Below are 26,332 nucleotides of genomic sequence, written 5' to 3' on the forward strand. Positions count from 1 at the left end.
CCCTGGATTGATAATATGTATGCTTCGTGTTCGTATATTTGCCATGTGAGTCGATACTTTATATTTATACAAATTTTGGTATATTTAATGAATTGTAAAAATTTTGATATATTAATATATTTGTGTTTTTACTAACCCAAATTGCATTTTATTAAAAGAACATAAATGCCTAAGCTAATCAAAAGGTTATTCATACCAACACTAAACAATACAAAACAAAATAAACACTTAAACACTTACAAATCACTAAAAAACAGTCTCTGAATCCATCCAAAGCTCCATGAAACACCCCCAGAGAGTTGCCCATAAAGATTTGAGAACCGAAAAACACCCTTACCAATGAAATATATTAATATATTTTTGTTGTGCCGCTTTCTGTTTTAAATTTTTTTAATGTTGTATTTTGTCATAGAATCATGTGGTGTCTAATACAAGTACTAGGTTTATGCTTTCCATCTGGTTTTACCATTTATGTTGGATATTTGAAAGAAAGAGAGATGGGTTGGTTTATATATGGGTATGGAAGGCAATGAATTGGGGATTCTAAACACACGTAACATATATACAAATAATTTAATTTACTTCTTTCTTCTATATTCCAACATAAATATAAAAAGTGCAATCATGAATATAAATAATGTCAATTCAAGAGAATAATGATTTAAACCCTTTGTAATTTAGGATCTAGAAAAATATGTTTTAATCAAGTCTATAAAATATATCATGCACGTTGAAGACTATATTAAGAATTTTATTGACTTTTTAGTCAATTTCTTATTCTAAGAAAATTCCATTTGGAACCCCTAATTACATCATTACTTAAAAATAAAATGATATTAATTAGAATTATATTACGAAGAAATTGAAAATTAAAATATACCCGAATCTAAATGAATAAAACCCATACATGAAACATCTAACAAAAAATATTTGACATAGACTTCAACTTTGAACATTGCCATTCCTCATTGCTATAAATGGCTTATATTTGATGAAAAAAGAGTAAATAAAAGTTTAAACAAGGAATTGGAAAGAAAAAGAGAAAAAGAAGAGTGGCAGGGACAATAAGAATCGAATATTATAATAAATTATTGAATAAAAAGAGCATAATATTAGAGGTGGATAAAGAAAAAGAATGCATGGGCAGTACGTGGGTTATCCATGGAAAGAAAGAGCTGAGAATCCAAAGAAAAATAATATAAAAAAGCAGGTTGGCCTTCACTCACCACCGACCAATATAACCAATCTGATTCAGAGGGATATTTGTTTTTAATACTGACCCATACATTTGGCACATTTACTAAGAAATTCCTCATAATTCCCAACTTCAATCTTTTCTTATTATCCCACTATACCCTTTTGATTTAACTCATTTTAGCCAAAAGAATTAAAATTATTTATTTACTGCTGATTTGAGTAAATAATTATCTTTTTATTAAAAAATTAGCCACAAATATATTCTACATGTTGATTTAGCGGCTATTTTGGATGCTGGTATTTCATCTCTAGGTCCAAAAAATGTTTATCTATTGAGATTTATACAATAAACTTAGCATTTAATCTTTAAAATAAGTGAGATAATTGGATTTATAAATTAAGTTTTGAGGAGAGAAATCATCGTTTATTCGAGGTTAAAGATAGTGAATTATTTCTCTAAATAAGGCCCCATAGATATAGTCGAAAACCTGCTTTTGTGTCATTGTTCTTCTCTACTCTTATTGTTTTTCCAAAATTCGATGAATTTAAATATTTACTAAGACTTCGTTTAATAATTTAAAAATATCACATGGGCATAATTACGAGACCTTGACCCTGCTAAATGGAAACATACACATAATAGTTTAATTAAAGTTTCTTTTGCCTCTTAATTCAATGAAAATTTTCATTTTATCCTTTAAAAATTAATAATTTAATTTAAGACTTTTTAACACAATTTTAGCTTTACCTTCTTACAAATTTTATAATTTTATCTCTACGCTCCTATATAGATAACTTACTAATAATCATCGAAACATGAATTATTCATTAAAAACCCTTGAGAATAAAACTTTAACAACTAATTAACTTGGGTAACAAAACTTAAAAATAAAACTTTTGTAACGATATTATCACATACTTATAGAGAGGTCCCTAATTTTAGTTAAAAGTAAAAAAAAAAAAAGCCACATCAACAATCCTTTAGTGGATTAATAGAATTTTTAACGACATGACCAATTTGAGCAATTATCTTAATTAGAGTGACTAAATCAACAAAAGTAAAATTTATAGTGACCAAAATAGGAATTGCACTATTTTAAAGTGACATGTGGTGTAGTTTACCCATAATAGGTAGGGTAAACTACCAAAATAGTCACTTTTGTTTACCTAGGTTACATTTTAGTCACTTACGTTATCACGTTGTAACATTTTAGTCACTGAGCCGTTAATTATTGTTAACAGTGTAACGATAAGCTGATGTGGCACGTTAAATCATCATTTCAAATAAAAATTTAAGGTTAATTTATACAATTAGTCCCCATATTTTTTTGTTTTGAGCAATTTAATTTTTTCTTTTATGTTCTTTTAACTTTCTTTTTATTATTATATATTTTCCTCCTTCTCTATTTCTTTTAATGTAGTTTTTCTATATTTTCTATTTGTTAAAATTAGTCCCTATACTTTTATTTTTTAAGCAATTTAAATAAAAAGAGATAGCCCAATGGGTTGAAACCCATTTAATACAAGAATTTGAAAGGCCTATATTTGTAATATTTTGTTCTATTTTCATGGGCCTTAGATAAAGTACTTGCTCGAAATTATCTTCACTTTTGCATAAAAATTTAGTGAAAACTAAATATTCAATCAAAATAGTCTATTACATACAGAAAAAATAAAGTGGATAATTGTGTCTATAAACCATATAACTTTTATAATTATACTATTTTCTCTCAAAATAAAGTGGTTCAAACTCTTATAAGAAGATGTCAAGTTTAATTAAAAAATTAATTTTACGTATTTATATTTTTCAATGATTCATATTAATTTTAAAATCCACACAACGAAATTATTAAACATAAAGAGGATATGATAATAATAATAACTAAAACACGAGAGAAAATATGAATATATCAGTATAAGATAAAATATATTAAGTTTATGTATTAATATAAGGTTAGTTTTAAAATCGATGCAATGAAATTATTAAACATAAACAGGATAAGATGATAATAATAATAAATCAATAAGTGATTGGAAGAAGTAGGACTCGATTTTTTTTCTTTAGTTATTTGGATCAAGTTTGAATTTTAAAATCGTTATTATTAGGAAGGTTTTATCTAGATGTCATTCTTAATCCAAATAAGACTAATTTCAGACATTAAAACGAATAAAATTCATATGATTATATGAATAAATAAGTTTTAAATTGTCACTTTATTTAAATAAGTTTTACACATTTATTACATCCCAAAGGAAAATTACCTATTCCTAATTCCTTTTGAAGCGTCAAAAACTCATTCTATTAAAGTGTGGTACCTACGACATGAAAAATAAAATAAAAAATTTAATGATAAAAGCAAATCAAATAACAAATTAAAACGATCTCACCAAATTTTCGAAGTTGCTCCATCAATTTGTTGTTGAAGCTTTCATTTTCTTATGCTTAAGTTCGAAGAAGAATAGAAAAATGGCTAAAGCGAGTCAAATAACTTTTAGGAAGTCAGATATAGGGTTATAATATAAAAAAAATATTTAAAATACCAAAATATCCTTAAAACTCAAAAATTTAAGCGGGAAGTGTCTTCATTCACGTCAAGGTGCCAGATAGACCTATTCATGGGTCGGGTCGGGTTAGGCTTGAATAAAGTTTTAGGCCAATTTGATAGGTCTGGGCCCGAGCTGTCAGAAAAATGGGCCTAAATTTTGTCCAAGCCCGGCCCGAATTATAGATGCTAGACTTGGGCCCGACTCGACTCATATTAATTTTTTTATTTTATTTTTATATAAAAATTAAAAAATTATAATACATCAAAAATATTAAAATAAATGTTTCCTAACAAATTGAAAATAAATTTAAAAAAAAATTATACTTAAATAACACTAAAATAGGTACAACTTAACAAGCAAATGCCTTTAAAATAGTAGCAAAATTAACAATAAAACAAGAGTTATACAATATTCAAATAATAATAATAAAATAGTAGCAAAATAGTGAAATGATAGTAAAACAGTGAGAAAACAACAGCAAAACAACATTTTTTCTTTGCAAATTCAGGTCAGGCTGGGTCGGACCCGTGCAAAAAAAAAAAAACCCTACTTGAGGTCTAACCCGTTTTTTAAACGGACTTTATTTTTTAGCCAAACCTATCTTTTGAGCTTATATTTTTACTCAAACCTCTCACTTTTTAGATGGGCCTTTTGACTCGACCCATGGGCAGGTCTAATGTGAGATTAGCGCAGGGGTGCAAATGGTGGAATTGCAAGCTAAAGTGTTATTACACAATAGTGCGAGCAAGTTGAACTTCACGCGCTGGGGCACTAATGACAACCCTAGGGCGTGAATGATATTTAATGGGAGAAAAGGGACAAGGGGAGGGGACACAATCCTTTATTGGTATTCATTTAATAGCATTGAGTAAATTAATTTTTACCTCGACTTTGTGACATGTTTTAACAATTCAAAGACATGAATTTTGGGGCGTTACACATTTTTACTTAGCCATTTCAGTGGCTAATGTAACCTTCGAAATTCGTCCATAACGTCTAGGCCGAGTTTGGGAGGTTACACAAAATGGCAGATATGATGGACCACTGGTAGGGCATGCTAGTTGCTAACCAGGTGGGAGAATAAGATGGGCCATTGGTAGGGCATGTTAGTTGCTAATTAGATTGGCATGAATGATGGGCCACTAGTAAGGTATATTAGTTACAAACCATATTGTTGTAAGTGCTAGGTTTTTGGAAGGGATTGTTAGTTGCTAACTAGCCTAGCGATATGGGTGATTCCTACGGTAGGACATATTAGTTGTTAACCATGGCAAAGATCCCTGAACTCATGGGAACACACATGTGTTCGAAATAATAAGAATTGTTATATCTGTTCTGATGTGTGATTCTGGGATCCGAGGTTTAACCCATGGAAGGACAAGAAAAGAGTAAGAAAATATGACTCTGGATGTGTTGCATGTTATGTATATTTGTAGAAAGGAAGGAGACACTGAATAAATTTTTTTGATAATATTGAATGTTAAGTGGTAAATCATGTCTTTATCCCTTTTTGCTGTGTTGAGCACGTAGCATATTCGTTAGGTGTTTGAATTTGGCGTATTAAATCCACCTTAATGAAGGAGTTCAGAAAGCGGGTAAGAACCAGCCTGAGATGTCTATGATGAAAAAGGTTAAGTGTGGTAGAGACTGTATTTGCGAAGGAAAATATTCGTTTGGTTAAGTCAATAGTTCTTAGTGAAAGCAGAGAAGTAAGGTATCCGCCCAGGGAAATTATCCACCAAGGATTAGTATCCGCCTTTATATAGAAGTATCTGCCCAAAATGTTCTGCATGTAGAATATCGATATATTAGTTTATGTGTATGTATATACAGTTGTAGTATTATTGCTTTTTTAATTTTTCTGGAAAGGGTTGAGTATTTCTATTCTAGAGTTCACTAAGTTCTTTTGAACTTATCCCTTCTCCAGGTGGTACTTCGTCGTAGAGCTTATTGAAGGGACTCAGTCAGAAAAGGTGACCTTTACTATGAGCTTCAGCTGTGTTTGTTTTGTAACATGCATATGTTCTTTTGGGGGTGGCATGTAGTTTTGTTTTGTAACTGAATTTGTAGTAATAATACTTCTTTATTAAATTAATGTTTTAAAAGAACGTTACCCTTGAGGGATTAATTAAAGTTTTATGAATTATGGTTTGTGAAGTGATTTCTTCTTGTATACTCCAAACCATTTTATACGTTATTTTATTGCCAGTGTTGTATTTTAAAGGAAAGCCTTTTGCTGAAAGATCTAAACTCAATCAAGTTTATGATATGGCGTATACCAATTTGATTACTTGTTTTTTTTTTTTTTAAATTTTTCTGAGTTAATATCCTAGTTCAATTTGTTACATTGAAACTAAATTAAGACCGAACCAAGTATACGTTTGCTTTGGGTGTAACGCCTTAGTCCGCTGTTGGAGATTGGGGTGTTACATTTTATTTATCATTAAAGATTTTGAGCAGCAGTTATATAGATGTGATCTTATTGAATATTAGTCAAGTAAGGACTTTATATTACCATATTTGAGGAGATCTGATTTCTATAAAAATTCAATTCATAAAAATCTCTACATATTTTACATTACATAAAAGCCATATTGAGGCACAAGTGCATGACATATCATGTTCCCACTAAAGACTTGCAAGCTTACAATGCCTATTTAAAGGAGATTGTTTACCTGATTTGGAACAAACTAAATAGAATAAGTCTAGTTCATATAAACTTATTTCAGCGCAAGTACGTTGTAATCAAAGCTTTTAAGAGGAAAATCTTAGTAGGAGAGTGATTCTCTTTTATGTATAGGAATAAGATTATAAGTTGGTAAGTGAGTTAAATTTAAGTCACCACGTATTGTAATATGATACATAGTGAATTACTATTTAGACAAGAACTCATAGATATAGATCTTGCGTTGTTTTTCCTGTTGTAACTTGACTAACAACTGGCAAACTCAATACTTTCATCTTAAAAAATCTTCTAAAGACAAAATAACTTTAAAATGTACTCATATCTTACACAAATTTGAATCTAAATAACGAAGTTTTCAGCAAACTAATGTTGCTCTTTTTTCTTTTATTTCCCTTGTGTTTTCAGCTGGATCTCTTTAGTTCTAATTACCAAAAGCAAAAAACCTCCGCTAGTCTTTAAGAAGCTCTTCCAACACCAAGGAAATCAATGAAGGGTATCTTTTCATTTCCATTTCCACAACTTTCACCAGAAATGAAATGGCTGGTCCAATTTGTGCCCACCGACTCAGCTGCTGATACTTCCGAGTTCGAATCCAATGAGGTAGCAGATCGGTTCACACTCATAACCGCTTCCATCAACCCTTGTTGGTATACCACGTAGCCAATTCCCCTGGTCGCAACATTCTCAAACAATGAACCTGTGACAAGACAAACATTTCACAACATTTAACCGATAAATTATACGTAACTGCAATAAATTCGACCGCGATTCAAATCTCAAACATAAAATCATCCCATAAAGAATTGGAGAGAAAATGATAATTACATCTTCTGGACACGTCCATTTGGTGAACTGGTGAGGAAACTTTAGCTGATTGATCAATATTGCTAGAAATGGTTGATTGATCACTGGCGCTGCAAGCACTGTTTACAATCGTCAAACCCAAGCCTTTAGGGAGGGCTCGAGAGGCATAAGAAGAAGGCTTTTTCCTTTTATAAACGCCTGATTTCTCTCTATGTTTCCTAGCCGTGATCACATGCCAATGGTTCTTCAATGCATTATCGGTTCTACCATCGAAAAGCCTAGCAATCCTCGCCCATTTGTTACCATGCAGCCTATGTGCAACTAACAGCATTTCCTCTTCTTCCTCCGTAAAATTCCTCTTGTTAATTCTTGGATCAAGCTGGTTGAACCATCTTAATCTACAACTCTTCCCTGCCATCCATGCAAACAAAAACTAGTCTTCTTTTAGCAAAAATTTTGAACTTCACAAAAGCTAATTCAGCTTACGTATACATACGTCGTGATGTACATGAAAGTTGATGTAAAGTTTAATGACTCATCACCTGATCTTCCTTCAAGATGTTCAGCTATCAAGTTCCAATTTTGAGGACCATAGTAAGTTACAAGCTCCATTAGCTTAGCATCTTCAGCTGGTATCCAATGGCCTCTAGAACAAAGTTTAGTGTTTCCACTTTTGCAACCAGAAACGGCACTGGAGTTCTTATTACTTTCATCTTCTTCACCATCCAAGTTCAAAGTCAGTCCCTTTTCTTCAACACCCCAAACCCCATTCTTTCCATCACAACCTGATGTTCTCATAGTTTCCCTGTTTTCTAATGGCTCAAAGCTCAAACATTTATTACTTTGTTCCATTGAAGGGGCCTGAAACCCCACTGAGACTTTATTGTATATTCCCTCAAAACTTAGGATAAACCCTGGAAACAAAAATCCAAGAAAATGAACTGTGGAGATGAAAGAAGCTATCTATCTATCTGAGCCATTTGAAGGGAGTGTTTGAGAAGAGGAAAAAGAGAGGAAAGAAAAAGAAAACAGGAGGAAGAGTTGGTGGTAAACAAATGGATGGGAGTAGAGGAGAATCAGAAAGGAAAAACAAGGTTTAAAAGGTAAAATCTTTGGCTCTTTTCGCAGAATAAAAAGGAGAGCAGAACCCACACGATTCTTCAATAAATAAATAAATTCAAGTTTAACTTTAAAATTATGGTCTGAATTTTATTTTCAATTTAACATAGTTTAAGATCAAAGTTTAAAAACTTAAAGTGTATTGATAGTATATATGTATAGTAATACTGAATTAGCTTTTCAAAGTTTTTAATCACATCATATCATTTGATTTAGTAATGTAACTACATTCATTTTGTGTACTTTCCTTATTTAATACGTAAATCATGGAAGTTAAGTAGAATGAAAATATTTTTTTACTTTAACATGTGCTTATGTTGAATCTTTTCTACTCATAGCGAAATCATTGTCACTTTTTATGCTTTCTTAGTTATTTTATATTTTCATTAAAAATTTGAGCATTTTATATGATTGTATTAGTGTAAAATTAATTTATTCTTTTACATATTTTACAATTTTATAAAATCTATAATTATTTAGTTAGATCATATGCGGTGCTCTATTCTGGTACGCCAATCATCATGCAAGTAAATATTTAATTATTTAGTTGTAAAAGATAAGGCTACTTGATAATTATTCCCATATTAGAGTATAAGCTTTAGAGATTAAGGGTTAATTTGGACAAAAAATTAAGTCCTAATATGAGAATAATTGCCTAGTTCGAACCCTATGTTTAGAGACTAACTTAGAAAAGGTTTAAATAAAATTCTTTACTAAATATATATATTTATTTATTAAATGTAAGTTTGAATTCAAAAATAAGAAATAAAAATTCTTTTTAAAATTAAAATAAAACAAAAACATATTTTCAAAAATCAAATGACGCGGAATATTCCCAAACTCAAGCATGGAATGGATTTTTTATGAATTTGAAAATTTTATTTTATAACTTTCAAATATATAGTCAAATGGATTTTTTTTCTAATTTGTACTTGATGTGTATATTGTATGTTTTTCTTTCATGGCAAATTATTGAGGATAAGGATAGGGATTGAAAATCAAAATCTATGGATAGTTTTTTTTCATACGTACATGTTCTATGAATAATCTAACGAAGAACAAAAAACCTAATATTGATGGAGACAATAAACCATGTATAGCATTGTGCTAGAAAATAATACATCAAAGAAAACAAACAAAAAAAAAAGGATGGTTAGAAAATATACACAGAAATTTAGTTAGGTCTTGTTTCAACTTTGAACAGAAAAGGACATAAAAAGCAGCCTTTGTTGAATGAGTAGCTAAGAAAAAAAAAAAAAAACACATCTTCCACCTTTGCTCTTAATAAATGGAATATTTGGATAATAAGACCAACGACCTTTCCAATCAAATGTTTCGAGTTTTGGCTCTGTTTCCAAAGTGATTGCTAGGATTCTTATAGATCTTGAATTAGGTCGGATCTAATTGTCGTCTGATTTTCTTTACTTTGTTTATTACCTTAGCACAAAGCCAACCTTCATTCATCATTCAAAAAATATTAAAATATTAACACAATTATATTAATGGTTATTTTTTATAATTATATTTAAATTATTATTAAATTGTAAATTGAGTTCATTTGAATTTAAATTAAGAAAATAAAATTTGATACAATATTTTAAAGTACTTTTCTTTTAGAACAAGCAATACTATGTGAGGAAAGATTATAGCACTAAATTATAGTAAAAATAGAATAAAATCTTAGATGGATCAATTAAAATTGGTGGCTAGGATATGTGTATATAGATAAACTTTGTTGATACATGGTATTAATGGAAGTGGAGAAAATGGGGATAATGAAGAAGCAAAGAAGAAGAAGACAATTTAGTGGCTTGTCTGGAGTCTCCCCCTAAATGGACTGCCTGAGGTTATTTGAATAATGGGTATTTCGGGTTTGATCCTGGATAGGGTTGTTATATATTTTATTATAATTGTATAACAATTTGTTCTCCACTTTGTCGAAGAAGAGTTATAAAATGACTCTTCTAAGACAAATTTAGATGCGTGGAACGTGTAATTGGGGGCTTACTTCGTAAGTTTTAATACGAAACTTTACTGAGTAGGTTTCGTTGTCTAAAGGTGTGATACTAAAGTTAAAAGGAATGGTTCTAAAGAAACGAATCGTGTTGTAGAATACTACGAATTGTATTTCTTGTAAGTAAAAAATTATCTATCACCTTGTCGAAGAAATTAGCGAGCTTTAAAAATGATAGCTGCCAAATTAAATTAAGCGAACTGTTAGAATACCAAAGGTCGCAATCTTAAATTAGCAAACTATTTGGAGGCTACGATCTTAAATCAGCGAGCCTTAATGATATCAATTGAAATAATAAATTAGTGAGCTATTTGGAGGCTGCAATATTAAATCAACAAGCCCTAGCGATATTAACTGTGATGTTAAATCAGTGAGCTGTTTAGAGGCTGTGACTCTTAAATCAGCGAGCTATTTAAAGGCTACGATATTAAATCAATGAGTCTTAGTGATATCAACTGTGATATTAAATCAGAGAGCTGTTTAGAGGCTATGATATTAAATCAACGAGCCCTAGTGATATCAGCTGCGATGTTAAATCAACGAGCTATTTGAAGGCTGCGATATTAAATTAGTGAGCGTTAGCGATATCAACTACGATGTTAAATCAATGGGCTGTTTGGAGGCTGCGATCTTAAATCAGCAAGCCTTAGTGATATCAGCTGCGATCTTAAATCAACGAGTTGTTTGGAGGCTGTGATCTTAAATCAACGAGCCTTAGTGATATAGCTGCGATATTAAATCAACGAGCTGCTTGGAGGCTGGGATCTTAAATCAATGAGCCTTAGTGATATAGGTGCGATCTTAAATCAACGAACTGTTTGGAGGCTGCGGTCTTAAATCAACGAGCCTTAGTGATATAATTGTGATATTAAATCAACGAGCTATTTGGAGGCTGTGATATTAAATCAACAAGCCTTAGTGATGTCAACTACGATATTAAATCAACAAGCTATTTGGAGGCTGCAATCTTAAATCAACGAACCTTAGTGATATAAGCAGTGATATTAAATCAGCAAACTCTTTGGAGGCTAGGATCTTAAGTCAATGAGCCTTAGTTAAATCAGCAGTGATCTTAAATCAGCGAGTTGTTTGGAGGCTACGATTTTAAATTAGTGAGCCTTAGTGATATTAGTTATGATCTTAAATCAGCGAGTTGTTTGGAGGTTGCGATCTTAAATCAGCAAGCCTTAGTGATATTAACTCTGATCTTAAATCAATGACCTGTTTGGAGGTTGCGATATTAAATTAGTGAGTCTTAGCGATATTAGCTATGATCTTAAATCAACGAGCTATTTGGAGGTTGCAATATTAAATCAGCGAGCCTTAATAATACCGGTTGCGATATTAAATCAGCGAGCTGTAAAACTAGTTTGAAGCAACGGGAAATAACACATAGCACATATGGGTCTTCTTGAAAATAGAACTTCTATCTCCTAGTTTTGAGGAAAGTAACAACAAAAAACCATGTGCATGTACAGAAAGATATATTAAAAAGCTAAATAAATTAGAGTTTAATAGTTTGATACAACCACTTTATGATTATTTGAACAATGTGTGATTTTGTCTTAACCAACTAGGTCTGAAATGTCTAATTTAAAGAAATTTATTCAGAATGGAAGCAATTATGAAAACAAAAAGCACAGGAAGAAGAAAAATTGTACCAAAAATAACTTGTCCTCAAAATGGCTATACACAAATAAAACAAAAAATTTTAAAATACAAACAAAATCTAGTACCATTTAACTTGTCCAACTATGTTGGCAAGGCAGTTGCTTAATACATGTTGCTCCTTAATAGACAAAAACATTGAAGTAGTTAAATCTGTATCAAAGATAAATAATAATGTTCACATTCAAATACTATCGTACATCATTATAGTAAATTGAACCTTGTATAGACATAAAAAGGGCTTCACCATTGAAGTCTATTACACTCAGTTGTCTACGATACTTCGCCTTAAAACTTAATACACCAGGCCAACTTACAGAACTTCCACAAAACTTAGTAACTTAGCAACAATTAAAAGCAACTTTCCATAACTTTTAAAAAATCATTAATACAAACAGGTTTAGAAAACGTTGAACATGCCTTAATCTAGGAAATGTTGCATGCTTTTATCTCACCTCTAACTCAATGCATATTAGAACACATCATTTTTAACTCAGATTCTATCTTGATACTCTAGTACAGAAACATAAAAATATTTGCTATAGTTGCATGTCCCATTCCAATAAACTTTCATGATTAAATGCTCATTTTCTTCTCTTCACCAAAACATTCATCACATCTTTTATAGATAATTATTGTTTGTAGGATGATTGGTTCGCTCCTAAAACTCATTAAACTAACTCTATAAGGCAACAATAAGCACAATGGTTCAACACTGCAAACTTAAAGCCATTAATTTTTCCTCATGTATGATTTTACAAACGAAAAGATAATATAAGCTAATTGGCATCTTACAAACAAAATTTTTAGTAAAATTATGGTAAAAACAAGAAAGCTATGACACATTAGAAATAGAAGAGAAATTCAAAACTTTAGCATATCCATAAAGAGAAAAGGACACAACACAAAGACAACGATTTTAGTATAACAACATCAACAACATTTGGAGCATGAGAAATGATTACTAATTCAAACAACCTCAGAAAAACAAAAAGGAAATAAAGAGATGTGGGGTGTGGGAGCTTAAAAGGGATTAGAAATGGAAAACCATAAAACTGCAGTCAGTGCATGTCTCTTCTGTTGATGTCGTTCTCTTTCTCTCGACATCGCCCATCACCATTGAGTACTGTTGCTTCTTAGCTACTATTTTTTTTAACTAGAGCTGGAGAACCCAAAGAGTTTGCCAACATTTGAAAAGATGATGACAGGAACCTCAGCATCACAGAGAACGGTGGACTTTTTTGGCGTGTTCGGTCCACGCTCACCACACCATTATTGATACACGGTATTAACGAAAATGGAGAAAAGGGGGATAATGAATAAGCAAAGAAGAAGAAGACAATCTAGTGGCTTGTCTGGAGTCTCCCCATATGGGGTGTCTAAGGTTATTTGAATCATGGGTATTTCAGATTGGACCCCAAGTCAGGTTATTATATATTTTATTATAATTGTATAACAAACTTAATTCTTTATAGACTATAAAACTACAAAATTCTCCCATGCAAAATTATAAAACGTTGAGTTGTTGGTAGATTGTTAATTAAGTTACAATTGCATAAACAATTGAAAGTTTAAAATAGAGATTAACATAAAAATTGGTTCTGCAATATAAAAGATTTTCTTATGTCTGTGAGATTTTACTTAGAGAATAATTCACTATCAATAGGCAACAAAAGACATTATTTAAGTTCAACTCACTCACTGAGTTGTAACATCACTCCTACACGTCAATCTAAAATCACTCTCCCCACTAAGACTTTTCTCTTGAAAACTTAGCTAAAAACTAAACATAAAACAGTTTGTTTACAAATAAATTGACTAAAAACAAGTTCCAAAATAATGAAAAAAATTAAGTGAGTTGTCTAATTTGTACATAATCAAGTGAGCAAGCCTTCTTTAAATAGGAATTATAAGCTTGCAAATCTTTAGCTAGTTTCAACATGATATCCTTGGAATTGTGCTTCGATAAGACTCTTATGTGGTATCAAATAAGCAAAGATTTTCAAGGATTGAACTTTTATAGAATCTGAATTTCTTCAATTTAAGGTAGCATGGTAAAAAAATAAATCTTTGAATAAAGTCTATATTCAACGAGATCCAATTTATAGAATTATTCCTCAAAATATTCAAAGTGATTTAAGAAATAAAATAAGAATTTTTAGTCAAAAGTATGCCAACATATATGGCAAGTTGTAGAGCCTTGCAATTGCAAAGTGAATTGCAACTGACAGATGCAACTAAGACATACGTTCTACTAACATTCTTCCTTTTTGACATACCTTAATCAACTAATCAACTATGAAATCAATCATTAATGTAATAAGAAAGATATTAATAATAGAACAATATAGTATCTAAACTATAACAATCCAAATAACTATATCAATACATCAATATTCATACTTAAGTACATGTCAAATAAAAGTTCACTAATATACCACTTAACCAGCTTAAAAAATTAAAACATAAAAGAAAGCTCCAAAAAATAACACAACAACACCTGTAATGCCCTGCTTAAATTATTTTTGTATCTGTAAATACCTGACACAACTGTGTGTCTGCTTCAGTGGTTAAGTGTTTTGGGTGTGTGTGAGAGGTCTTAGGTTTAAGTCCCATATTTGTAAATTTTGTTATTTTTCTAATCCAAGCCTTATCCTTGGTAGATGGGGTTATATTCTCTCTTTGGTAAACTCATATCAGAATGAGCCTGCTGGTTTGAGTGGTAAGGAGTTAGTGTGCTGGATGTCCTGTGTTCAAATCCATGTATGAGCGAGGGTGTTACTTTTTGCTCGGTTGTCTGATTGAGTTTTGGTAGAGCTAAAATTCTGAGGTGGTTGTGAGTTAGTGGGTTAGTGGGGAAAAAATAGGGGATATGTTGTTATATCTGGGATTTTTTTATATCTCTTTCAAAATTTTAATTAATTTTTCTCTTTCCCAAAAACAATCTGACTTTAGTTTCTCTGTTCCCTACCATTTTTCTTTTCCTCTCCTTTCCTGTGATTCTGTCTTTTTTTATCGTATCTTTATTTCTCGATATTTTGGTGTTCTGCGTATTATTCTGATAAGTGAAATTTTGGTTTCTGTAACCTTGATTTACCAAATACTGATTAGAGCTATATCTTTTGTTTTGCCGAATTGGTGTGTAAGTTAAGGGTTTGTTTTTTGGAAATTTGTGGTGTAGGAGAAGGTTGTGAGCAGAGAAGTTTTACGCAGACAACCTAAATCGCGTTAGTGACTGTTCGTGTTGTCGGTAAGTTCTGTGCATTATTTTGGGTTGTGTGTCAACTTGTAAATTGATTGCTAATTGGTGAATGGGATACTGTTTCTTAGGTTTCAGTGGGCTCGAGATTGCTGTAGCATCTAAAACGAACCAGGTGTGTACCCTAAATATGAAAAATTGATATTCGACGAAAGTTGAAAAAGGGCACTATCAACGTTACACGGGCGTGTGCCTAGCCGTGTGGTTGGCCATGTGCGAGACATGGTCGTGCCTTTGACAAAGGCATGACCGTGCGCTAGACACGGCCGTGTGGTGGTGTGGGTGTGACCGTGTGGGCTACACGGGCTAGGCCAAGTAGGACATGTAGGCCCACACGAGCATATCACACGGGCGTGTGAGTTTTCGGCCAGGCCGTGTGGGCCACATGGGCAAGGCTAATCTGGGCGTGTGGGCCATACGGGCAAGGCTAGTCTAGGCATGTGGGCTGAACGGGCGTGTGGGTCTACACGGGTATGTAGGCCATAATTATGAAATTTTCCTTAGGGTCGTTTCGATCGACTGTGGGCCTACCGTAGGGTCAGTAAAGGCTAACCAAACCCTAAATTATGTAATCTGATATTCTGATAGTGTGGTCTGAGTAGGACACCGTTATGCATGCCTGATTATTTGTTATATATATGACATCTGTATGCAAGCATGCTAAGCATGATATTTCTGTAATTGTATTCTGTATTTATGATTGGGGTGAGAATCGTATATATGGAGGAAGTGATCTGTACGGCGACCTTTCTTCTATATTCTAGTAGTTTGACTACATATTATCTGTTATGTATCGTATTGACACTATATGGTGTGTAGGGATGGGCAGATGTTTTTAACTCCATATGGTGTGATGAGATGGTTTAAGTTGGTGTGTAGAGGATGGGGGTAGGATTTTGTATATCTGTTCTACATATCTGAATCTGTTATTTGTATTTGTAAAGGACTTAAGTCCAAATCTAAATCTGACTGTATATGAGATTTTTGTATGTATAGCATGTCTATTTCTGTTAGGTTACACACTGACTTCACAAAAACTCACATTTGTTTGTCTGTTCTGTTCAAGTAATCCACAGACTTAGGCGGATAGATGCAGCGGAGTCTCGCGGTGACCACTAGACTATGAACTGACTTTAAACAAAGGTTTTTCGAAAATACGAACGAGATTTTCAAATATAACAATTTTTATGACTTCTGCTATAAATTATGTTTTGGTAAATGGATTAATTAAATAATACTTTCGGTAATAGTTATAAACGAATATGGGTTATAAAACTTGAATAATTTATCGAAATGACTCTGTTTTCAAAAACGTTCTTTATGACATCTCCGGATTCGGCCATAACGTTTAGGTCGGGTTTAAAGTGTTACAATTCGTGGTATTAAAGCCAGTGTGCAAAGCTCAGGCTGTGAATTTTGGGTTCCAAAATTATTTCAAAAAGAACTGGTTTTCAAATAGTTTGGGTCATCTTTAAGTAAGTATGTGGTAGACTGAGTCTCTGGCGTCGATCCTGTAAGTATTTCTGAACTTAGATAGAACTTTTTGAAAATACTATAGTTAGTACCTTCTGAAACTGTGCTGAGTTAGTTAGAAACTGAAACCTCTAAAACATTTCTGAACGTTTGATAATTTAAAAGCATAAAATATCTGCTAATAAATACTGGAACTGATGCATAACATTTTATAATGTAGACAAATTTGGATATATGATGAGCGCTCGTGGAACTCGCGGTCGTGGTATTTGTGTGCATGGTAAAGGCCGTAGGGGGACTCAAGCTAAGTTTTCCTCTCTAAGCAGTATGTCAAATTTAGATGTGAATAAGGCATCGGTTTCACTTGCTATTGAGATTGGGTCTCAAAATCGCTTGGCTGGGGACAACGCATTGTCCTAAGCCATGTTGAGGATGTTGGAGAGGGTTGCTGGACTCGATTCTGGACTTAGAGTCCATGGGACGGTAACTAAACGACTCCAGTCTAATAGAGCTGAACTGTTTAGGAGTGTCACTGGAGTCGCCCCTACTGTGGTCGAGTATTGGTTAGAGGCTACTGAGAGAATTATAAACAACATCGACTATACTCCTGAGTAGAAATTAAAGGGTGCAGTCTCTTTGCTTTGCCACGAGGTATATCAGTGGTGGTTTTCGATTGAGGAGGGTACTCAGCCGGGTCATTTGAACTGGGATTATTTTAAGGCTGCTTTCTAGGGGAAGTATGTAGGGTCGTGCTATGTGGATGCTCGTAGGTGTGATTTCTTGAATCTCACGTAAGATGATAGATCTGTGGTTGAGTATGAGGCCGAGTTTTTGAGGTTGAGCTGTTACACTCAAGGCATGGTGGTGTCTGATTATAAGAAATGCGTCCATTTTGAGTACAGTTTGTGGGACAATTTGAGGGTTCTGATTGCTTCGTAGAGGGAGCGTGAAAATAGGGATCGTGAGAGAGGCAATAATAAGAGGGATTTGGAGCCCTCTAGTTCTATTTAGAGGCCTAAGAAGTGGGCCAGAGCTGATGGGTCTGTCAGAGTGAGGGTTTCTATTTCTCATACTAGGATTCAGCCATGTGGTGATTGTGGTGGGTGCCATCCGGAGGAGTGGAAGGAGGTTAGGGGCTTGTCTGAGTTGTGGGTCTTTGGAGTATCATACTATAGAGTGTCCACAGCGGGCTAATCAGATGCAAGCTTCATTATCGAGTTCTATACAGCCTCAGAGAGTAGTTCAGCAACCACTTAGGGGTCGTGGATCGGCTAGAGATGGTAATGGTATGGGCTGAGGACAGAGAGACCGGCCAAAGATGCTAATCAGACAGAAGGGATGCAGCCTGCACTAGTTTATATTACTCGACGTTGAGAGGATAGAGACGCTCCTGATGTAATCATGGGTATGTTCTTTATTTTTGATGCTCCATATACTACTTTGATAGACATAGGTTCTACACATTCCAATGTATCTAGTACTATTTCTGAAAACTTGGGGATTTCTGTGGAGTGTACTTCTAGTGAGATTACTGTATTGAGTCTGTTGGAGCAGTCTGTTCGGGTTAATAGACGTTATAGGAATGTTTCGTTAGAAGTGCAATGGACTGTATTTCTGGAAAATTTGATGGAGTTACCATTTGGGGAGTTCGACTTGATTTCGGGTATGGACTGGTTAGTTGAGCACCAGGTTAGCTTAGATTGCGCGGCTAAGAGGGTTGTTCTTAGGATCGTGGATGAAGAAGAGATAGTAGTGATCGGTGAGTGTCGAGATTATCTGTCTAATGTAGTCTCCGCTCTTGTGGTTGGGAAATTGGTTCGGAAAGGGTGTGAGGCGTATTTAACTTATGTCAGTGTTTCTGTTTTAGGAGACTCTTCTATCGGGGATATCAGAACAGTAAGTAAATTTTTGGATGTCATTCTTGAAGAGTTTTCGGGTTTACCTCTGAATCGAGAAGTTGAGTTTGACATTGAGCTTTTACTGAGTACAGCTTTGGTGTCTATCGATCCATACCATATGACACCGAAGGAGCTTACAGAGCTTAAGGCTCAACTTCAAGAGCTTTTGGATCATGGTTTCATCAGCCCTAGTGTATCTCCGTGGGGGCATCGATTCTATTTGTGAAGAAAAAGGATGATACCATGAGGTTGTGCATCGACTACCGGTAGTGGAATAAACTAACTGTGAAAAATAAGTACATACTTTCGAGGATAGATGATTTGTTTGATCAGTTCCGAGGGGCTTCAGTGTTCTCAAAAATAGATCTTCGTTTTGGGTATCGTCAGCTGAGAGTTAAGGAAGTGGATATTCATAAGACGGCATTTAGGACTCGTTATGGGCACTACGAGTTCCTAGTTATGCCTTTTGGTTTGACGAATGCTCCGTCATTAATAGATTTGATAAATCGAGTGTCTTAGCCATATTTAGACCAATTCTTTGTAGTCTTCATGGACGATATTCTAGTTTACTCTAAGACCGAGGATGAGCATGATGAGCATATTAGAGTAGTACTTCAGATACTCCAAGAGAAACAACTTTACGCTAAGTTGAGCAAGTGTAAGTTCTAGTTGCGAGAGGTAACTTTTCTGGGGAATATGGTTTTGGTTGAGAGGATCCGAGTTGATCCTAGAAAGATTGAGGCTGTGCTTGATTAGAAATAGCCTAAGAATGTATCTGATATTCGCAGTTTTCTAGATCTTGCGGGATATTATCAACAGTTTGTCGAGGGGTTCTCTCTGTTGCAGGTCCTTTGATTAAGCTTCTGTGCAAGGTAGTTCCTTTTGTCTGGACTGATGCATAACAATCGAGCTTCGAGAAGCTCAAGTCTGTTCTAACTCAGGCTCCTGTTCTGGTACAGCCTAAATCTGGTAAAATATTTGTGGTCTATAGTGATGCATCACACGTTGGTTTGGGATATGTACTGATGCAAGATGGTAAGGTTGTGGCTTATACGTCCCGTCAACTTAAGTCACACGAGGGGAATTATCCGACGCACGACCTCGAGTTAGCTGCTGTGGTATTTGCGTTAAAGATCTAGATGCATTATCTGTATGGTGAGAGGTGTATCATCTACACTAATCAGAAGAGCCTCAAGTACCTCCTTACTCATAAGGAGTTGAATCTTAGACAGCGTCGGTGGATTGTGTTGCTCAAAGATTATGATTGCATGATAGAGTATCATCCTGGTAAGGCCAATGTGGTGGCCGATGCTCTCCGTCGTAGAACGATGACTGATTTGAGGGCGATGTTCGCTCGTCTTAGCCTGTTCGATGATGGGGGTCTGTAGATGACTTGGATTGGGCAGATTCGCTAAAAATAGTTACTGGATAAGTTTTTGGTCCTACGGTTTCATCAGGCTGAGAGTGGCAGTACTTCAGATTTTGGGCTGAATAAGGATGGAGTTTTGTGTTTTCGAGGACGGGTTTGTGTACCAAATGATTCTAATCTGAGGCAGTCGATTCTGAGCGAGATGCATAGTAGCCCTTATGATATGTATCCCGGTGGTAATAAAATGTACCGCGGTCTTCTTGAGCTGTATTGGTGGCCGAGTTTGAAATGGGAAGTAATATATTTTGTTGCTCGATCTCTGACGCGCCAGTAAGTTAAGGCTCAGCATCAGTTGCCTTTGGGTTTGGTTCAACCTGTTAAGATTCTTTTGTGGAAATGGGAGCGAGTGACGATAAACTTCGTTAGTGGGTTGCCTTTAACACCCACTAAGAAGGATTTTGTATGGGTCATCGTGGAGCAATTGACCAAGTCCGCTCACTTTATATTGGTTCGAACGGATTATTCTTTACAAAAGTAAGTGAAGTTTTACATTTCTGAGATTGTAAGACTGCATAGGGTTCCTGTTTCGATAATTTTTTATAGAGATCTTTGTTTCATTTCTCGATTCTGAAAAAACTGCATGAGGCTATAGGTTCGAGATTAGACTTCAGTACTGCATTCCATCCTTAGACTGATAGTGAGTCTGAGAAGGTGATTCAGATACTAGATGATATGCTTCGAAGTTGTGTGATTGATCTTCGAGGTAGTTGGGAGGATTTTCTACCACTAACTGAGTTCGCCTACAACAACAGTTTCCAATCTAGCATTCAGATGACACCTTACGAGGCTTCGTATGGTCGTAAGTGTCGTACTCCACTATATTGGACTGAGTTGGGTGAGCGTCGGGTTGTTGGTCCTGATTTGGTTTTCGAGACTGAAGATAAGGTTAGATTGATTCGAGATCGTCTGAAGGCAGCTTTTGATAGATAGAAGTTTTATGCAGATCTAAAAAAGAGAGATATCGAGTACTCTACGGGTGACTTCTTTTTTCTTAAGGTTTCTTCGTGGAAGAACGTTTTGAGGTTCAGTTGTAAGGACAAGTTAAATCCTAGGTTCACCGGGCCGTATCGGATTCTGAAGCGTGTAGGACCGATCACTTATCAGTTGGAGTTACCTTAAGAGTTAGAATGTATCCATGATATGTTTCACGTCTCGATGTTGAGGTAGTATCAGTCTGATCCATCTCATGTTGTCTTTGTTAAGGAGATCGAGGTTAGATCGAATTCAACTTTTGAGGAGGAGCCAGTTCAGATTTTGGATTGTGATATTAAGGTTCTGAGGAGGAAGTCTATCCCGTTGGTTAAGGTTCTGTGGCGGAATCATAGTATTGAGGAAGCCACGTGAGAATATGAGAATTCGATGTGTCAGCAGTATCCTCATCTGTTTGGATCAGGTAAATTTTGAGGTTGAAATTTCTTTTACGGGGTAGAGTTGTAACGTCCCACTTAAATTATTCATGTATCTGTAAATACCTAACACAACTGTGTATCTACTTCAGTGGTTAAGTGTTCTGGGCATGTGTGAGAAGTCTTGGGTTCAAGTCCCATATTTATAATTTTTTTTATTTTTCTAATCCTAGCCTTATTCTTGGTAGATGGGGTTATATTCTATCTTTGGTAAACTCATATCAGAATGGGCATACTGGTTTGAGTGGTAATGAACTAGTGTGTTTGAATCCCTGCGTGAGCGAGTAAATTTTGCTCGGTTGTCTGATAGAGTTTCGGTAGAGCTAAAATTCTGAGGTGGTTGTGAGTTAGTGGGCTAGTGGGAAAAAAATAGGGGACATGTTGTTATATCTGAGATATTTTATTCTTTTTCAAAATTTTAATTAATTTTTCTCTTTCCCAAAAACAATCTGACTTTAGTTTCTCTGTTCCCTTCCATTTTTCTTTTCCTCTCCTTTCCTGCGATTCTCTCTCGTTTTATTGTATCTTTATTTCTTGATATTTCAATGTTCAGTGTATTATTCTGGTAAGTGAAATTTTGGTTTTTGTAACCTTGATTTACAAAACGGTGGTTAGAGCTATATCTTTTGTTTTGGCGAATTGGTGTGTAAGTTAAGGGTTTGTTTTCTGCAAATTTGTGGTGTAGGAGAAGGTTGTAAGTAGAGAAGTTTTACTTTTACAACTTAAATCGCGCTAGTGATTGTTCATGTTTTCGGTAAGTTTTGTGCGTTATTTCGGGTTGTGTGTCGACTCGTAAATTGATTGCTAATTGGTGAATGGGATACTATTTCTTAGGTTTTGGTGGGTTCGAGATTGCTGTAGCATCTAAAACGAACCAGATTTGTACTCTAAATACGAAAAAAATAACATTCGGTGAAAGGTTAACAAGGGTACTGTCGACGGCACACGGGCGTGTGCCTGGTCGTGTGGTTGGCTGTGTGCGAGACACGGTCGTGCGCTAGACACGGCCGTGTGCTAGACACGACCGTGTGGTTGTGTGGGTGTGGTCGTGTGGGCCATAATTCTGAAATTTTTCCTAGGGTCGCATGGGTCGTTTCAATTGACTATGGGCCTAGCATAGGGTCGGAAAGGGTTAACCAAACCCTAAATTATGTGATCTGATATTCTGATTGTTTGCTCTGAGTAGGACACCGTTATACATGTCTGATTATTTTGTTATATATATGACATTTGTGTGTGAGCATGCTAAGCATGACATTTCTATATCTATATTCTATATTTATGATTGGAGTAGGAATCGTATATGTGGAGGAAGTGATCTGTACGGTGACTTTTCGCCTATATTCTAGTAGCTTGACTGCATATTATTTGTTATGTGTTGTATCGACACTATATGGTGTGTAGGGATGGGTGGGTTTTTTAACCCCACATGGTGTGATGGGATGGTCAGAGTTGGCGTGTAGAGGATGGAGGTAGGATTCTGTATATTTGTTCTACATATTTGAATATGTTATCTGTATCTGTAAAGGACTTAAGTCCGAATTTGAATCTGACTGCATATGTGATTTCTATATGTATAGCATGCCTATTTTTGTTAGGTTACACACCGTGTTTACAAAAACTCACATCCGTTTGTCTGTTCTATCCAAGTAATCCACAAACTTAGGCGGATCGGAGCAACGGAGTCTCGCGGTGACCACTAGACTATGGACTGACTTTAAACAAAAGTTTTTTGAAAATACGAACCTGATTTTAAAATATAACAATTTTTATGACTTCCGCTATAACTTATGTTTTGGTAAATGAATTAATTAAATAACGCTTTTAGTAATAGTTATAAATGAATATGAGTTATAAAACTTGAATGATTTATCGAAACGACTCTGTTTTCAAAACCCTTCTGTGTGACATCTCCGGATTCAGCCATAACATCTAGGTTGGGTTTGGAGTGTTACAACACCTATCATTCCTTCTACCCATGACATCGGTATCTCTCATTTTTTTACAAAAAAAACCCCAAATGTAATCAGTTCCCTCAAGTAAGAAGATCAATCTTATATCTTGATGTACGACTCTTCTTCCCGTTTAAGAGCTTAATTTGATTTCCCAATAGGGTCAGCTGCTTGTCGATGCATGTCACCTCTTTATCCAAATGCTCAATCAATCTAGCCTCGGTGTTGTGACACAAAGGGGTCGAATTGTGATACTAGCCCTATTTTGTCCCTTTTTCTTGAATTCCAAGGTGTTCAGTACAAACAAGTCCTGCTTTTATACAGTTTTTTTAAAATAATTTAAATCCTAATCTATTTACTTAGCCCTACTCCTATTCAAAAGTATCAAAAACTATTTTTACAGAAATTTACCACAAAATTAATATAATGTCTAGAAATCATCAAGTTTTTTTACTTGACTCATTTGTCAGCTCAGTCCGGCTGTATATGGATGCGTCATTGGTCGTTTTTCTGTCAATGTTGGTCCAACGTCTATCATGCCATTCCACCATGCTCTTTTTATCTCTCTCTCAAAACTTATTTTTTCGTCTTGCATCAATCACAAAAAATACCCTCCTTGGATCAATATTTTTAGGGAACTTTACAGATATTTCATAACACATTTTCCCTATGCGTTCCTTATTACCCTCATTCTGCAAGTGACCACATTTGAAAATTCCAGTCTCACCTTTTATTCTCATTATTAATTTATTCTTTTCTAAGTCAATGGTGGACCTAGATGTAGCTAAGAATGATCATCCTAGTAAAATGGGGATCTCATGGTCTTCTTTAAAATCTAAAATTACAAAATCTATCGGGATGATAAAATTGTGCACTTTAACCAACATATCTTCAAGTACCCCTTTCGATTGTACCGAAGATCTATTAACTAGTTGTATTATGATATGTGTATTTCTGAGCTTTCCTAACTCGAGTTTTTTTATAAATTAATACTGGCTTCTAGGTCACATAGGGCTTTACTAAAATTAATATCCCTTATCCCTGTCGGAATTGTAAAACTCCTCCGGTCTTTTAATTTTGGAGGTATTTTTTTTGTAATAATCTCACTATAAGATGCGTCTAAAATTTAGGAACTTTTTCAATTAATTCTATGAGAGGCAAATTAATGTTTAGCTATTTAAATAAATTTAGAAAACTTACAAACTCCGTTTCATCTCATTTTCATTTGTCCTCTAACTGTGAGAAATGGTACCTTTATGAGGACAGGTTCTATGTTCTGCTCGGCTTCCAACTCAGTTGCCGGCTTGGCTACCATCTCTAGTTCTTGTTTAGCGTTGTTGTTTTGAGGGATTTCATCTTGAAGATCATTAGCATCCTCTTTATTTTCCTATTGATTAAGGTTATTCAGGCTACTTAGTACTTTACTCGAACAGAGCACGATTGCCTTCACTTGCTCCTTCCCCTCTCTTCGAGGATTATTTTCAGTGTTGCTTGGGATACCAGTGCCAACTTGTCGTTTTATGTCTCCCATCATGCTCATGAGTTGGCTCATTTGATCTTTGAGCTTTGTCAATATCTTTGGCATTTGGGTACACTTAGACTACACCTATTTTACTTTTGTTCATATTGATTGCATCTCTCCCTCAATTAGCTCTAGTCTTTGACCATATACAGTATGGTCATTAGGATTGGCCATTTCCTAAGGTTTCTGCAAATATGGAGGTTGGTAATTAATATTCTGTTTAATTAGGTTAGCATTATTACCTCCTCATTTATTTCCGCCCCATCTCAGATTTGGATGGTCTCTCCAATCAGGATTATAAGTGTCAAACTAGGGATTTCCACCTCTATTTCCGATGTAGTTTACATTCTCAGCTGGATTCTCAAGGTACTGGTTGATTGGTCTGTCTTCATTGTTCATCATGAGCTTAGTGGATGTCAATTTTATTCGAGTAAGCCTATCCAGAATTTGTTGATACTTGTCTTCTTCATGGACAACTTTAACTGTAGATGGTCTTTTGCCGTAAGTGAATCTCTTGTTTGGCCACTGACAGGAATCCATCACCATGTTTTTTATCAATTCATACGCATCTTCGTATGTTTGGTTTATCAAGGCTCCTCCTGTAGCTCCATCTAGTCCTAATCTTGATTGTACATCTAGCCCATTATAGAAAATTTGCAATCATAGTCAGTAAAGTAGACCATGGTGATGGCATTTTTGTACTAGCACCTTGAATCGCTCTCAAGCTTCGTGAAAGCTTTCTCCTTCCAATTGTCTATAAAGTGTTTAGAGTTGTCTATCTATAGGCTTAGGGTTGACCATCGTCCATTGACCTAATTCAGCTGACGTTTTTGCATTAAAGCTTTTTGTGCGGACCAAAACACCCTTGATTCATTAATTCATCCCGTCACGCCATTGTAGCGACACCCTCTGGCTATGTCGCGACATTGAAGCCACTTTGCTCCTTTTGAGTGCTCTGTACACTCTGTTGCAACATCGACGCTCTATATTGTAACATTGTGGTCAGTCTCGTGTTCCTATGCCTTGGAATGATGTCCTGCACACTCACCGAATACGTTAGCTAACCTTTAGGCCTACTTTAGCCCTTAAGGTCATATAAATGGCTGATGTCGAAACCATTTTTTTGTAAAATGGGGTCGACTTTAATTTTGAAAATAAAAACGAACACTGGAATCGCCACCAATCCTTTTTAATAAGGTGTGATCGGGTTACCTTGAAAAGTGGTTATTTTAATAAGCGATTTAATTTATTAAAACAACTATCTTGGTTCACGAAATTCAGAAAGATGGGTTCGGGAGTCGGTTACGTTCGAGGAAGGATTAGCACCCTCGTAACTCCCAAAATTGGTACCTAGTCGA

At 34.8% G+C, this 26,332-nt stretch overlaps 1 protein-coding gene across 1 annotated transcript; it reads right to left on the reverse strand.

The window, feature by feature from the left end:
* Positions 1-6,684: 6,684 nt before the first annotated feature.
* LOC105784426 (transcription factor MYB54) lies at positions 6,685-8,311 on the reverse strand. Its single transcript, XM_012610309.2, has 3 exons — positions 7,777-8,311; positions 7,256-7,645; positions 6,685-7,127 (listed from the first exon to the last, which is right to left on the reverse strand). The coding sequence occupies exons 1-3, from the start codon at positions 8,084-8,086 to the stop codon at positions 6,886-6,888; spliced, it is 942 nt and encodes a 313-aa protein (XP_012465763.1). The 5' UTR covers positions 8,087-8,311; the 3' UTR covers positions 6,685-6,885.
* Positions 8,312-26,332: the final 18,021 nt, after the last annotated feature.

The sequence above is a fragment of the Gossypium raimondii genome, chromosome 13, assembly GCF_025698545.1.
Source record: "Gossypium raimondii isolate GPD5lz chromosome 13, ASM2569854v1, whole genome shotgun sequence".
In the NCBI taxonomy this organism is placed as follows: Eukaryota; Viridiplantae; Streptophyta; class Magnoliopsida; order Malvales; family Malvaceae; genus Gossypium; species Gossypium raimondii.